General features: G+C 33.7%; 2 protein-coding genes and 1 non-coding gene across 3 annotated transcripts; 1 reads left to right on the top strand and 2 right to left on the bottom strand.

The window, feature by feature from the left end:
- Positions 1–2,748: 2,748 nt before the first annotated feature.
- Positions 2,749–2,830, bottom strand: TRNAS-CGA (transfer RNA serine (anticodon CGA)). Its single transcript has one exon. It is a non-coding gene; the product is annotated as a tRNA-Ser (tRNA).
- Positions 2,831–2,955: 125 nt separating this feature from the next.
- Positions 2,956–9,325, top strand: LOC103502153 (kinetochore protein SPC24 homolog). The gene is made up of 5 exons (XM_051088197.1): positions 2,956–3,230; positions 3,356–3,499; positions 3,602–3,701; positions 8,680–8,753; positions 8,850–9,325. The coding sequence occupies exons 1-5, from the start codon at positions 3,053–3,055 to the stop codon at positions 8,957–8,959; spliced, it is 606 nt and encodes a 201-aa protein (XP_050944154.1). The 5' UTR covers positions 2,956–3,052; the 3' UTR covers positions 8,960–9,325.
- Positions 9,326–9,632: 307 nt separating this feature from the next.
- LOC103502154 (gamma-interferon-responsive lysosomal thiol protein) lies at positions 9,633–13,388 on the bottom strand. The gene is made up of 5 exons (XM_008466001.3): positions 12,936–13,388; positions 10,902–10,967; positions 10,379–10,516; positions 10,211–10,303; positions 9,633–10,121 (listed from the first exon to the last, which is right to left on the bottom strand). Exons 1-5 carry the CDS (start codon positions 13,191–13,193, stop codon positions 9,960–9,962), a joined length of 717 nt encoding a protein of 238 aa, XP_008464223.2. The 5' UTR covers positions 13,194–13,388; the 3' UTR covers positions 9,633–9,959.
- Between the last annotated feature and the right edge of the window lie 1,594 nt (positions 13,389–14,982).

Genomic DNA, 14,982 nt, shown 5'->3' with positions numbered 1-14,982 from the left:
TTATCACACATATATTGAATATCATGCTCAAATATGGAAATGAAATAAGATTGCCAAATATTCTCAGGTCATATATAAAAACTCGAAATATTGTTGAGCCTTAAACCATACGAAAACCAAACCCATCATTATCCAAAACTTACAATAAATTGACTCTATCACATGTATCATGATATAATTTGCTTATACTCGTCAAATATCCAAATATATATTCATAAAGTATGTGTCAGATATCAAATATTAAATCTTGTAAGAGAAATCTCAACAATGTAAAGTTATGTTTGTGGAACAAATTACTGGCCAAAATATATCAACAACACAAGCCAACAACCCAATTAAAGTCATCAACAAATAAATGCATGACTTATTAAACTACATCTTAGAACCTTAACAAGTTTTAAAAATTGAATTTTTCAGAAATTTTCACTGACTTCATCCAAATTGACAAAAGATGAAAATTTAACGTGCTCAATTGTTTTTCCAAAGATTTCAAATAATCTCTTCAAGTGGATGATTTAGTCTGCTGATCACTCTAGAATAAATTAAAATAAAATTCATTCACAGAAACGATTGGAAACAAATCATTATTGACTTTCTACCATTTCTTAACTCTCCATTTTAATTTGTATTGAGAAACTCAAATTTTCATAATCATCAAACAAAGGTTTAAGCTTAATATGTTATGTTAAGACCAACGTTTATCTTTTTAAATTTGTATCAATCAAAATAAATGATTAACACAACTCTTGAAAATAAATGGTTTCATCTATCCCTTTTAGATTATTTCCCTAATAAACCATTCATTAATCAATAAAAATTACGCTACTAAAGCAATAAATATAGATACCCACAGAGCAATCCAAAACTCCGTTGTTAGTGAGACTCCTTTTCCTTTTCAACAGATCAGTGGAATTGGTTGGGACATTTAAGCTCTTTATCTTCCTTGTTCTCTTCGGCCTCAAAATTTTGTTTCCATTCATTTCTGCTAGCAACATTGTCACAAATGCAAACATGTTTTTCCTTCGAAATTTGCCTGGCCAACAATTGTCTGATGTTGGCTTTTCAGGCCTTCACTTTGACAGATGGAGTTATCAATGCGAGAGCTACGGTTTTAGGTGGTTCGGCCATCAATGCAGATTTTTATACACAATGAAGCACAAGGTACTTCCATTTCAATTTCTTCGAAGCCAAAGAAGGGATCGGCAATTTCAACCCTAAAATCGACCTTACGAAATTCAATTTGGTACTCGGAGCAAATCCATGAAGCATGTTCCAGTATCGCAGCTGTAACCCGCCTCTGATGCGACTCAATCGTTGTTGGGAAAGCAGGAGATTCGCAGACATGGTTCAGAAGATTGTGATTTACGAGAGTGGATGATGATTTGCCAGTGTGATTCCCAATCTCTCGGTGCAAAAAAAAAAAAAAATCGATTACATTTTTGCTTTCAAATTGTTGGAAAAACAAACATTGATTATCGTTGTTGTGTCGTGTCGAACCACTGCTTTGAAAGTAAAATTTGGCGCAACCTCGGTGCTAAATCGCATATGTCGGGCTGCTCCCCAAGGTTTACACAACTTCCAAACTCTAGTGCGCAGTCGTAAGAGTTAAGAATATAATCAGAATGAAAAACGCTCGGAGAAAGACATTAGGATTTTGTTTTGTTGAAAAAAGAAAAAGATCACCCACAACTTTTCTTTGAGTTATAAAATATATTAAATAATAACAATTATTAATTTCCTAACTCTTATAAAATAGTACGATATAGTTATTCCCAACGGAACACATTTTGAAACATCAGTATTGTGCAAGTAACCTTGTCCTTCTCTCACATTGTGTTTTCTTCTTTGGCTTGGTGTTAGGCCGGCGGCTGCAACTTAGTAGTTAGTATCATGATGAGGCTCTAAAAAAGGGTAAAGTTGATTTATTTACAAAAATGATAATCAATGTAATTACTTCAATATCTTCTATGTAAAATCCACGTTTTCTATACTCAAACAAAAGAAGGAAAAAACCCACGTTTTCATCCCTTCATCTGGGAACACTTTTTTCTTTTTCTGTTTTTTTTCCCCTCTTTGGCTAATGTAAACAATAGGATCATGTTGGGGTTTATTTGTTCCAATGATTTATTGTTCAACTTTTTTTAGTCCACTTTATTTTTTTTTTTTAAAAAAATATGTTGTTAGAGATGTGACTTATTGAACTTTCTTTTACAAACAATACTCTTTCTAAAAAAAGAATTAGCCAACTTAATTTTCGAAACACATATGTTTACAAATTTTTGCTTTCGGAAAAGGAAGCATGGACTTGTTTGAGGTTTGAAAATTAAAAAAAAAAATATATATATATATATATATATATAACAACAATAAATAATAAAAGAGAAATAGTTTCAAAAGGACAAAATGGTAAAAATAATTTTAACTGTAAAAAAATGGTAAAACCGGCAAATGAAAATTTTCACTATTATGTTTTATTTGTAACTTAGATGTATGAAAAGAGCTCTAAATAAAAAACCAAGTGAAAGCCTCCCCATAAATATAGAGAGAACCCAACAAGGAATTTCATTTGCACCCCTAAGAAGAAGAAGAAACCAAGTTTGCAAACGAATCGAGTTTGGGTGTAGGATTTACTTACATTTAAAAAAGAAGAAAAAAGCCGGTTATCACCGAACCAGATGAGGTGGGTCGGTTCAGAACTGTTGTGCCGTTTTTTACGGTTTCACGCTTTTTTGATAAGAAAAAAAGAGACGTCGACAGCAGGATTCGAACCTGCGCAGGCAAAGCCCAACAGATTTCGAGTCTGTCTCCTTAACCACTCGGACATATCGACGAATTTGATCTTAAACTTATTCAACAAAAACTTACATTGATTTTGTAAATTAGAAAACGTTCCTTTTGGCGCCTAAACAAAATCGATTTCTCTCGTTTCAGAGCCCTAAGAACAAATATCGGCCCGAAGCGTAAGTCCCCACTCACCACTGAAGATTCCCCTTTTTCTTCTTCTTCTTCTTCACAGCAACCTCCTTGTTGACGTCTTCTTCAATTAAGCAAAATGGGAGATTTCGCCACAAATTCCAACATTGAGGAGCTCGCATCTTTTGCCGACGATCTGGTAGCAATCTTAAAGGACCCAACTGACGTTCATAACTTGAATCAATGTCTTGAACATTTCAAGACTCTTCAATCTTCTTGTGACGATGATTTCAATAGTGTTCAAAGCTCAGTTGAAGGTATGTTGACTTCCTTTTCTCTAATATGGGTTTTTATTTATAACCATTTGGAGGTTAGTAATTTCGGGTCTTTTGGGGGTGAGCGAATTCATATAATTTATTTAACTAGTTACTAAACGAAGCAGATTATGAGAAGAAAATTAAAGCATGCCGGGAGAAAACAGAAGAGGCCAAAGCGAACACTGTTGCAGATGATGAAATGGAGATTCTAGAAAAGGAACTCGAAGAGGAGGTTGGGAAAGGGCATTTGCTCATGGAGGAGATAAGATAAGTGTAGAATTAACTTTAATTTTGAATTTTTCTTCATGTGATTGTTTGTTCCTAATGTATTTGTGTATGTATATGATGCACCTGGTTTTTTTTCAACACATTGGTCACCAATGAGATTAATGAGCTAGAACGCCAAAGGGTTTCTGTTCAAGAAAGGAAGCAAGCGATGAAGAAACTTGAGCAACAAGAACTTTGGGCTCAGTGAGTAGATTTTCTGTTTTGAAGTTGCTTTGTCATCTGTAATTGTTAAATGTTAATTCCTTAGCAATTATCTAATTCCTGTGAATTTTGAATCTATTTCAGAATTTTGCTGTTTCTAGTATTATCTGATGAACATATTTTATGTATTGTTAGTTAGAACTTGGAAGTACAAAAGGTGTAATGTAGATAAGTTATAGGTTACTAGCACGTTTGTTTCTCCTACCGATTGCTTATGCTTAAATGTTAACTAGGTAGACATTCCTCTGAAGATGGCTGCTTAATTTTTGAACTAATGAACATTTTGTAGGCTAATAGTTTATCCATGATATAGATAATGGCAATATCTTTGTATGGAATCTCTGTCCTATGTTGAAAATAGGAAATTCTTTTAATGTATTTGACGTTTGTGAAAGATGAGAGCGAGAAGAAATAAAGGTAACAATGATTAGTAAACAACGCTACCAATTACACAATGTTGTCAAATTCATTATTTATTAATGAGGTGAACTAGACTTACCTCAAGCGTTGGGAATACAAACAAAGCCTCACATTGACTACAAAAAAGGGAAATATATGGTTTCATTGATTTGAGGTTTTTTTTGGATAAAACCAAAAGCAAATGCTTATGTTAGACCCCCAATAATTAGATTTGTTTACAACAAAAGGAAGAATTAGTTAAAAATTAGTTACAGCAAAGAATTAGTTACATCAGTTGAAATTAGCTATATTAGTTGTAGCACATCACATACTTTTCACATGTGAGTTAGTTAGAGGCCAGCAAGATTAGTATAAATACTAAGGGAATTGAATTGAGAAAGCAGAGAAATTTTAGTGAGGAAGTTTTACTGTAATTCCTTGAGAGAGAGGAAGATAGTAGAGAGAAATAAGGAATTGAGTTACTCAGCCCCTGATTGTAATATCTTGAATCAATAAAGAAGACGAAATTCAATAAAGAAGAATATAGTTTCATCAAATTGGTATCAGAGCTGACGATCCGAAGCGTTAAAATGGTGCAGACGCGCATTGAAGAACGTCTAGAAATGATCGATCAAGAAATCGTTGGGATGAAAAGAGAGAGAAGCAAAATGCCTGCGATCAAAATTAGCCTAAGCGAAATATCGAAAAATCTCGAGCTAATGCGACTGCAATCGGAAAAGCAATAACAAATGTTGTTAACGATGATGGAAACGAATGTGTGGGAACGGTCTGTGATGAAGGAAAAAACGATAGAAACACCTACGCGATATGCCGAAAATGATAAACGAAAGGAGAACTAAGCCTCATCGAGTAAAGCGGAGGAACTAAAGCGAAAATTCGGGGACGACCTAAACGAAAGAAAGAGCGAAAGCGATGAAAACTACAGTGACCGAAACAAGTTCAAAAAGGTGGAAATGCCCGTGTTCATTGGCGAAGACCTGGATTCATGGCTATTCCGCGCCGAAAGGTACTTTCAAATCCATAAGCTAACCGAGTCTGAAAAAATGCTCGTATCTACTGTTAGTTTCAATGGCCCAGCGTTAAATTGGTTTAGATCACAAGAAGAAAGAGATAAATTCACAAGCTGGACAAATCTTAAAGAACAATTGTTAGTACGATTTAGATCAAGTAAGGATGGAACCATTAGCGTACAATTCTTACGCATCAAACAGGAATCATCTATAGAAGAATATAGAAATTTGTTCGATAAGCTCGTCGCGCCATTATCCGTTTTACCAGAATGGGTAGTGGAGGATACTTTTATGAATGGATTACTACCTTGGATTATAGCAGAAGTCGCATTCTGTAGACCGAAAAGTTTAGCCGAAATGATGGAGGTAGCCTAGCTAGTGGAAAATAGAGAGAATTTCAGAAGGGAAGCAAACTTAAATGGGTATTTCGGCGGGAAGAATTTGGTTCAAACACCTGGAGGAAAGAACACCACCAGCAATACCACTGGAGAAACCAAAGGAAAAACCGTATTTCCTATTAGAACAATCACCTTGAGGAGCCCTGCCCAAGGTGAAAACTGAAGAGAAGGAACATATAAGCGACTACCAGATGCAGAATTTCAGATCCGAAAAGAAAAAGGTTTATGTTTCAGATGCAATGAGAAGTACTCAGCCGATCATAAGTGTAAAATGAAGGAGCATTGTGAGTTAAGGATGTTTGTAGTAACAAATGATCAAGAAGAACTTAGATTGTCGATAGAGATGAAGTAAAAAAGGGAGAGCTGAATATGATAGAAGTCAAAGAAGATACCACCACCTTTGTTGAACTCTCAATCAATTCAGTGGTAGGCTTGAATTACCCGGGCACTATGAAGGTGAGAGGGAAACTGCAAGACGAAGATGTGATAATACTAATCGATTGCGGCACAACCCATAACTTTGTATCTGAAAAATTAGTCAAGAAATTGCTTATCCCAATCAAAGTGACAGCACACTACGGTGGTATTCTAGGCTCAGGAGCTGCTGTCCAAGGTAAGGGGATTTGTGAAGAGCTGGAAATATGTATGAAGGACTGGACAGTTAAAGAAAATGTTTTACCCTTGGAGCTCGGAGGGGTTGATATCATACTAGGTATGTAGTGGCTCCACTCCTTAGGGGTAACTACGGTAGACTGGAAGAACCTATTACTAACCTTTTCAGTCAAAGGAAAACCTATCCAAATTCAAGGAGATCCAAGCTTGACTAAAGCAAGGGTCAGCCTCAAGAATATGATTAAAGCTTGGGGAGCGGAGGACGAAGGTTTCCTCGTTGAATGTCGAGTAGTAGAACTTGTGACACCAGTGAATAACGATTATCGTATGACATACATGGAGATTGAGACCGACAGCTCCTTGAGCACCGTGTTGAAACAATTTGAAGATGTGTTCGAATGGCCAGAAAAGCTCCCTCCTAGAAGGGAAATAGAACATCAAATACATTTGAAGCAAGGAACTGATCCTATAAACGTACGGCCTTACCGCTATGGCTTCCAACAAAAGGAAGAAACGGAAAAACTAGTCAAGGAAATGCTGGAATCAAGAGTTATAAGGCCCAGTAACATTAATTCCCGAAAACCTCTATCTCTCCAGAATGATGTTCTGAAGTATAAGGATAGGTTGGTGATCACGAAAACCTCCTCATTAATTCCCGCAATATTAGACACCTATCATAATTTTGTTGTTAGAGGGCATTCAGGGTTTTTACGAACCTACAAAAGGATATCTAGTGACTATATTGAGAAGGAATGAAAGCAGATATTAAAAGGCATTGCGAAGAATGTTTGATATGCCAAAGAAATAAATCACTAGCCTTATCCCCTGCTGGACTATTAGTACCCTTGGAGATTCTGCAAGCCATTTGGAATGATATATCCATGGACTTTGTGGAAGGTTTACCAAAGGCTAATGAGTTTGAAGTATTTTGGTACTGGTGGATAGATTAAGGAAATATGGTCACTTCCTGCCCCGTAAACATTCCTTTACTGCAAAAGTGGTAGTCGAATTGTTCATAAAGGAAGTTGTGAGATTACACGGGTTTCCATTGTCCATTATATCAGATAGGGACAAAATCTTTCTGAGTCATTTTTGGCAAGAGCTATTTAGAGTTTCGGGAACAAGATTAAACAAGAGCACGACTTACCACCCTCAGACCGATGGGCAGACGGAGGTAGTCAATAGAGGGGTTGAAACCTATCTCAGGTGTTTTTGCAATGAAAAACCAAAGGAATGGGTAAAATGGCTTCCCTAGACCGAGTAGCGATATAATACTACATTTCAACGAGCCATTGGGATGTCTCCTTTCCAGGTTGTTTGCGGTAGAAAACCACCCGCCTTACTATCCTATGGCAGTATGCAATCAAAGAATTCGACAGTTGAAGAGATGTTACAAGAAAGGGATGAAATCTTAAGTGCTCTGCGTGACCATTTACGCCTAGCACAAGAACAAATGAAAGACTATGCTGATTGAAAAAGAAGACATGTAGAATATTGTGTTGGAGACCTTGTCTTTTTAAAGGTATGGCCCTACAGGCAACTCACCTTGAGGAGAAAGCAAAATGAGAAACTCTCCCCAAAATTTTTTGGCCCTTACAAAATCTTGGAAAAAGTTGGACCCGTAGCCTATAAACTCGAGTTACCACATACTACCAACATTCATCCGGTGTTCCATGAGTCGCAGCTCAAGAAATTGATCGGGCCACAATGAAAATGCACAACCTACAATGCAGCACATTACTGAAAAATTTGAATAGAAATCGGTTCCTGAAGAAGTTTTGGAGTATCGACAAAACAAAGCTGAACAATGGGAAGTCCTAACCAAATGGGAAGGATTACCATTACATGAGGCAACTTGGGAGTCATATGAGGAAATGCATCGCTTGTACCCCACTCTTCACCTTGAGGACAAGGTGAATCTAAAAGGGGCAGTAATGTTAGACCCCCAATTAGATTTGTTTACAACAGAAGGAAGAATTAGTTAAAAATTAGTTACAGCAGTTGAAATTAGCTATATTAGTTGTAGCACATCACATACTTTTCACATGTGAGTTAGTTAGAGGCCAGCAAGATTAGTATAAATACTTAGGGAATTGAATTGAGAAAGCAGAGAAATTTTAGTGAAGAAGTTTTACTGTAATTCCTTGAGAGAGAGGAAGATAGTAGAGAGAAATAAGGAATTGAGTTTACTCAGCCCCTGATTGTAATATCTTGAATCAATAAAGAAGACGAAATTCAATAAAGAAGAATAGAGTTTCATCAGCTTATGCCAAAGGTAGACGATAATACATCGTTGCTGAGAGATGCGACAGGTCCATTGCCCTTCATGTCTGGAACTGTGGTACATTCCAGAACTGAATTTATGGTAGTTGTAATTATCGTATTTGTTTTAACCGTGAACTTCTGAACTGGGTGGCTGTCGAAAATCCCTTGACAACTCAAGTCTCAGTAATATTGGTAGGCATTAATTTGACATTTCTTATCTTCTAAATTGATGCATATTTTCTTTTTTTCTTGCAGGAGGAAGCTTTCGATGTATGCTTCGGTCACTGATATCATACCAAACATGGACGATCAGTCTAAAATTTCTGGCCGTATCCTTCATTTGAGTTTATATTCTTTTCTGTTGTATTTTCCTTTTCCCTATTGCAATTAGCCAATTACTTTACCTTAACGTGAATTAACTACAGATATTGTGGACAGAAATAAACGAGTTGTCCAAAAGTTTGAATTCGACCCAACTAAGATATCTTCTTTTGATACATGCAATGGCCTTTGGAATATGATTAATTCCCCATAGTAGAGATATCAATTACATTGTCATTTGTGAATTAGAAGCTTATTATTGCTTGGTCCTTTTAGTCACTTCATGGTATTACAATAGAACGCTTATTTTGTTGTGTATGTATGTTTGAAGGACTACTTTCTAAGGTCCTCTTGTATGTGATAACTTATTGTAAATCAAATCTCCTTGGTCCTTGATGATTATTAAAGAAAAGAATTCCCGTCTATGTTAAGGCACCAATCCATGTAAATGGTGAATGATGTTGCTCATTTTCTTGGATATTTGAGGCTTGGAAGCAACTAACTTTGTATCTATTCCACTGATCTCAATTCTACTATCTTTTGTAATCTGATTATATTAGTTGTTGAAAATGATTTTTTACTTTCTTTATAGTTGAGGTTGAAGGCTACTGTTTTAGCTCATATGTTAGTTTGTTACTTTTCTGCTATTAACTTTAATCTTTCTCATTGTATATCTATACTTCCGTGGAGATAACTTAAGTTTCGGTATTATTTCCTCCACTTTACATCTGTTCATAGCTATGGATGGTACAATGAAAATATTATGACCATGGGATGCTTATGTCTATTCTGATGTAATTCTGAGACAATATTCTATGATAATATTACTTATGTTAGAACACGCAGCAAATAGTTTCAAGCCACCCGAAAGCAAGAAGGACAAGAGCTGGCCACCAACTTTCATTCATGATATTAGATTCAAGCTCCATAAGCTTCATAAAATAGAGTTCAGAATACCAGGTTTTACTCTTCCCCTCGATCTTTTTTCGGTTGACGGAGAGATATTGACAATTTCAAAATTATCTACTGTCTGAGCGAAGGAAACATTACACAATCAGCACACAAACTTAAATAGTTATCGTAATTCTGAAACTGAAATAGTTATATTCTATAGTTATCTTCTAGTATTGTTATTTCAAATGACAAACTTCTCCATTGACTGTAGTATCTAATTTTCTGGCTGGTTTGATCTTGAGATGTCTCTTTGCCCGTGTTTATAATGTTGAGTTTCTCGTCGTAGTTGCATAACAGACTTGACTTCCTCCACTGGCATTTTCCAGGTATTGGCGGTTGTCGAGGTTTATAGACTTGCAAGCTTCTGGTACACCACTGCCTTTATAAGCCTTGCAAATGTAGGCCATGAAGTTCTGGTAGTCCTGATTCAGACAAAAGAAAACAGGTTGATTTCAAAGAATCACACAGCAAAGAACAAGGAAAAAACTAGCTTGAATCGAAGCTGACCAACCTCCTGGAGAGGGTGATTATCGACAATGACCCATGGAACAAATCGGTGAGGTGGATTGAGGCGAGTAGTTTCAGAAGCATAGTATTGTTCAAGCTGCATTTCATTGACTTAATCAGGATTCAATCAAGAAAGAAACAGAAATAGAAGATGTTAAGTAAGCGATGCTACCATTTTTCCATGCCCATTTCTGTAGCAATCTATTGGTATGGCACTCAACTTTGCAATATCAAAACACTTTGTCCATTCATTGTGTCTGTTTTGCACTGTCAATCCCTCAACACAATGGATGAATCTGAAATGTTTTTCCTTCGCATACCAAACCACAAAAGTTTAGTAGATTTAACATTTATATCATGCCCATTTCTGTAGCAATTTATACAATGACTTGACTGATGCAGTTTACCTACCTACGTCTAGACAAATTTCAATTTCACAAGATAATCCACTCAACTCTATTATATTTCAATGTCAAGGAAACTCTTAGAATATTTGATTCTCAGTAGGTGGTTACTATGGATTATATACATTGGTCAATTCATGGTGATTTATATTTATATGTTTAATATTTTGAAGGGATGTTATAATTGTATCTTCGTTATTCAATTGTTTCTTATGATTACTATAAAAGTTATGTATTATCGTTAATTAACTATATTTGTAATTGAAGAAATAATAGTAAAAGGGTTTTTACTATATCAGGGTAAATTGAAATGGTGCAAGCTTCAATGGTATTCAACATGCATTCATCTGGTCCATGCTGCACATGAACAATAACATTTTTAGTTAGTAATTACTCTTAGTATGGATTTGAGATTTAAACGATTAATGAATTAAAATTTCATTACCAAGGAATAATAAAAGAAAACTGAGTAAAGTAGGAGACAAGAGTATTAATAATCATAATTGTAAATGGGGGATGACACTGTGAATACCAACATGACTACACGAGTATTAAATGACCCATATACATTTTTTTTGAACAAATAATTCTGACCAACATTAATTAGTAATGGGGTTGGTACCTTTTGAATTATGAGTTTTCAGAAAAGAAAATAGATCCACTTCCCCAGGGATCCCATATGAGGAACCCTAAAACAGCTGCCGACTTCAACCACCCGTTCCATGTACTACCATTTGACTAACTGTCTATCCTACTTCCTTTACTTTCTTCACGGTTCATCTTCGTCTCAACAGAGCCTTTCAGTGGCATCTTTCCATCTTCTTTTCCACCACTTAGAAAAAGTGAGCCCCTAGTTCAAATACGCTGAACTCTAGTTTATGTTTTTAAATTATTTTAGTAAATATATGCTTCATATATATATATATATATATATCAAGCATATATTTACTAAATTATTTTAGTAGGTTTATGTTTTTAAATTGATAAAGTTTAGGAAATATATGGTTGATATATAATTTAGATTCTACTTTTTTAAAAAAATTGGTTTCGAATTTTTTTTCTATAGATTTTTTATTTTAATTTTGTTATATATATATATATATATAATAATAATCCTCCCTGGCCTCTCTTTTCTTCCGCTTTATTCCATGTTTTTCAATAGAGAGAACTAAAGTAACTAATGTGAACCTTAATAGGAAATTATTACAATATATCTTAATTTCATATTTAGTAAAAACATTGAACTTTAAAAATTGTGTTTTAATAAGTTCAAGAAATTTTAGTTTTGGGGCGAATAGACTTTAACATTTGAATAGATTAACAAAAACATTTTAAAATTTAAAGGTTTATGATATGGAAAATTGGAATTTAACCTTAAACATGGTTTACATCCTCATTCACTTGGTCTAAACATGTCACTTTGATTAAACTAATGGATTGTACTTATTTAAGGGCAAGAATTAAGTTATTATAGTCTTAAACCATTATAGTTTGATTGGAATAGTTTGTGTTTAGACCGTAGATTATTTTAGTTTAGATTACAATATTATATGTACGGTGGGTAAAAAATGATGAATATTAAATAGTAAAAACAATAGAAAATAATAAAGTAGTTAATTGAATACTTCTAAATAGTAGTTATTGTAGAAAGAGATGGTCATTAAAGTGCTAGATAATCTGTATCACAAAGGACCCTAAGTAATTATAATAACAAAAAATCATAAATAGATAAATGATAACTTAAGCAAACAAGTCTAACTGATTTAACATTCCTATAATTCAGATTCATTTTAGTTTTTTAGTTTTTTAAAATTAAGATTATAAATGCTACTTCTATCTCTAAGTTTGTTTCCTGAGTTAATCACTTAGCCATCATTGCCTATGAAAGAACCAAACTATATTTTGAGAATAAAAAGTAGAGATCCCATTTGGAAGATTTTTTTTCTTACAGGTGACCTTTACATAGAGGACTTTATGAGTAATGACCCGCATCTCATAAAATGTAAGAAATATAATCTTCAAAGGTACTATGAGATGTGGACGTCCTAACGCAATAGTTACTATAAAAATGCAATATTACATTTTCACTTGAGTAAAAAAAAAAACGTTAGTTTTTATTGATAGGAATAGATGTTTTTAGATAGAGATCATCCCTACAAAAATTTACCATATGGATAAAATGATTTTTGACTTTTGAAAATTAAGTTTATTTTTTTCTATTTATGGTTTTTATATTTCAATTTTAAAAAACAAAAGTCCTTAGAACAAAGCGTAGAAACTAACTTACTTAAAAAAAAGTGAATTGAAATAGTAGAGAAGGTTTACTTGGCAAAAGAAGGAGCCGTCGGGCTGGATCCAGGCGTTGCCCCAAGGGATCATCCGGAGGTTGACGGCGGAGATTAATCCATTTTCAAAAAGCTTCACCAAATGATAAACCACGAAGTTCGCACAGAATGGGCACAGTGCTTCGTAATAAACTGACACTGTTACTTTTTCCGACGCCGACGGCGGCAGTGACGACAACAGAAGCACAGCACATAGGGCCGTGAGGACGGCGGACCACCCATGGACAAGGCGACCCATTATGGCTCGATCCAATTGCGGATCATGCCGGACCCCAAACAGAACAAATGATGCCCCTTTTTATAAAGCCTGACCCATAGCATTCACTTCACTTGTGGCTTTCTCTTTTCATTTTTTATTTTGCTTTACTTTGCTTTTCTTTTTTTTCCCCCTCACCCCACTTGCTTTGCTTTGTTTGGCTTTTTATCCAAATTTGGATGAAACTTATGATTGTTTTGATTATTAGCACTACTTTTTAAATTGGTAAATGTTGGATTATCAAAATAAGTAGACTGCTGAAATTGATATATAGTTTAAAGTCTAAGTTAAAAGGGTGAATATGAGTTGATTTGGTTTTCCAGTTTCTTTTTTCTTTTTATTTTTACCAACTCAATAATCCAAATGGGTCAAAATTTTGACTGGATAGGGTTAGATTGAGATGTTGAGTTTTTTTCTTTTTTCTTTTATTTATTTATTTATTGATTGATTTAAGATACATAAGCTTATGTTTAAAATATGTCTAATAACTAAAATTTAATAAAGTAAAATATTGAATATTGAATAATAGAAGTGATACAAATAATAAAAAAGATTAAAAAAGAAAAAACAAACCAATCCAAATTAATCCAATGGTTTTTTAGTATCAAACTAGATTTTTTTTATTTGTATTAGGAGAAAATTAAAAAGTATTGGTTTCCATTGAATTTTTGTTGGAAAAACCCAACCCAAACCAAACCAAATAGTATGTATATATATATATATATCCTAAAAATACAATTCTTTATTAATTTTCTTTTTGTATTATAATTATTGTGGGGCATTTACATTTGTTGTTTAGAAAAAAAAAATGAATAATTATTATGTAGTGTGTCTGTTTTTTATTTAGAAAAATACAAGAAATTTTAAAAAATGTCAAATAATTGCAATTTATAGAGAAAGAAATAGACCAAATTTTAATTTAAAGTTAGTAAAAAAGACCTTATTCCTTTCAAGAGCTTTGAATGTTATTGGGTTTTACATGAACGATGTTTTGTTTATTTCCACAACATTAAACATTGTTGATTATTAAAATATTTGTCTTTCATAAGTCATTGCCATTAACTCCATCAATTTAATAAATTGCAATGCTTATCACTTGTGATGCCTAGGGCTTAGAAAGACCACCTAACATACTTCTAATTATCATTTGTACCACATGATCCTAAATTATTAATCATGTCATTGTGTGAATTAATTTAAGAAGTTAACAATAAATAATTATTAGACAAAAACATATATTAAAGGTCCACGCATGAAGTAGTTATTCACATCATTCTTTTTAAAAAGGTGAAATTAATGTTTGAAAGTTTGAATTGTTTAATTGGAAGATCCAGACGTTTGAATTTATACAACTTATATTTGAGTTGTGAGAATTTTATAATATGTAGTTTTGTAGTATTTGTATTTTGCATAATACATTCAAGAAATAAAATTTTATAGTCTATACTTGTTTATTACAAAAAAATTGTTACACGAATATAATCATTGAATATCGTGAAATGCATAGCATTATAACATTATATGCATGATGGAATAGTCTAACACCTTCCCGTTGTTTTCTTAAAATAATTTTATTAACTCTGACATGAGAGAAATCGTGTTCCAGAAGAAAAAAATGACAGTTCTTATGGATCAAATACTTTTTCATCCAATAAACTAAATTTGAAAAAAGTTTATAAAATAGACAAACGTTTTTTATAAGAAAAATGCTTAATTTGAAAACGAGACACATTTAAAGACTAATTTGTGACATTTCGAACCGTCATCTTTA

This window comes from Cucumis melo, chromosome 8 (assembly GCF_025177605.1).
Source record: "Cucumis melo cultivar AY chromosome 8, USDA_Cmelo_AY_1.0, whole genome shotgun sequence".
In the NCBI taxonomy this organism is placed as follows: domain Eukaryota; kingdom Viridiplantae; phylum Streptophyta; class Magnoliopsida; order Cucurbitales; family Cucurbitaceae; genus Cucumis; species Cucumis melo.
The sequence above is the reverse complement of the archived record's forward strand: the minus strand, read 5'-3'. Positions and strand labels throughout refer to the sequence as shown.

Bases quoted from the DNA above. Each gene is read 5' to 3' on its own strand.
- LOC103502153 (XM_051088197.1), top strand. From the start codon at position 3,053: ATGGGAGATTTCGCCACAAATTCCAACATTGAGGAGCTCGCATCTTTT. The intron at 3,231-3,355 runs GTATGTTGACTT...TAAACGAAGCAG, and splicing joins TGTTCAAAGCTCAGTTGAAG to ATTATGAGAAGAAAATTAAA. The intron at 3,500-3,601 runs AAGTGTAGAATT...TTTTCAACACAT, and splicing joins GCTCATGGAGGAGATAAGAT to TGGTCACCAATGAGATTAAT.
- LOC103502154 (XM_008466001.3), bottom strand. From the start codon at position 13,193: ATGGGTCGCCTTGTCCATGGGTGGTCCGCCGTCCTCACGGCCCTATGT. The intron at 10,968-12,935 runs GTAAACCTTCTC...GTTCATGTGCAG, and splicing joins ACGGCTCCTTCTTTTGCCAA to CATGGACCAGATGAATGCAT. The intron at 10,517-10,901 runs GTAAAAACCCTT...TGGTATGCGAAG, and splicing joins TTTCAATTTACCCTGATATA to GAAAAACATTTCAGATTCAT.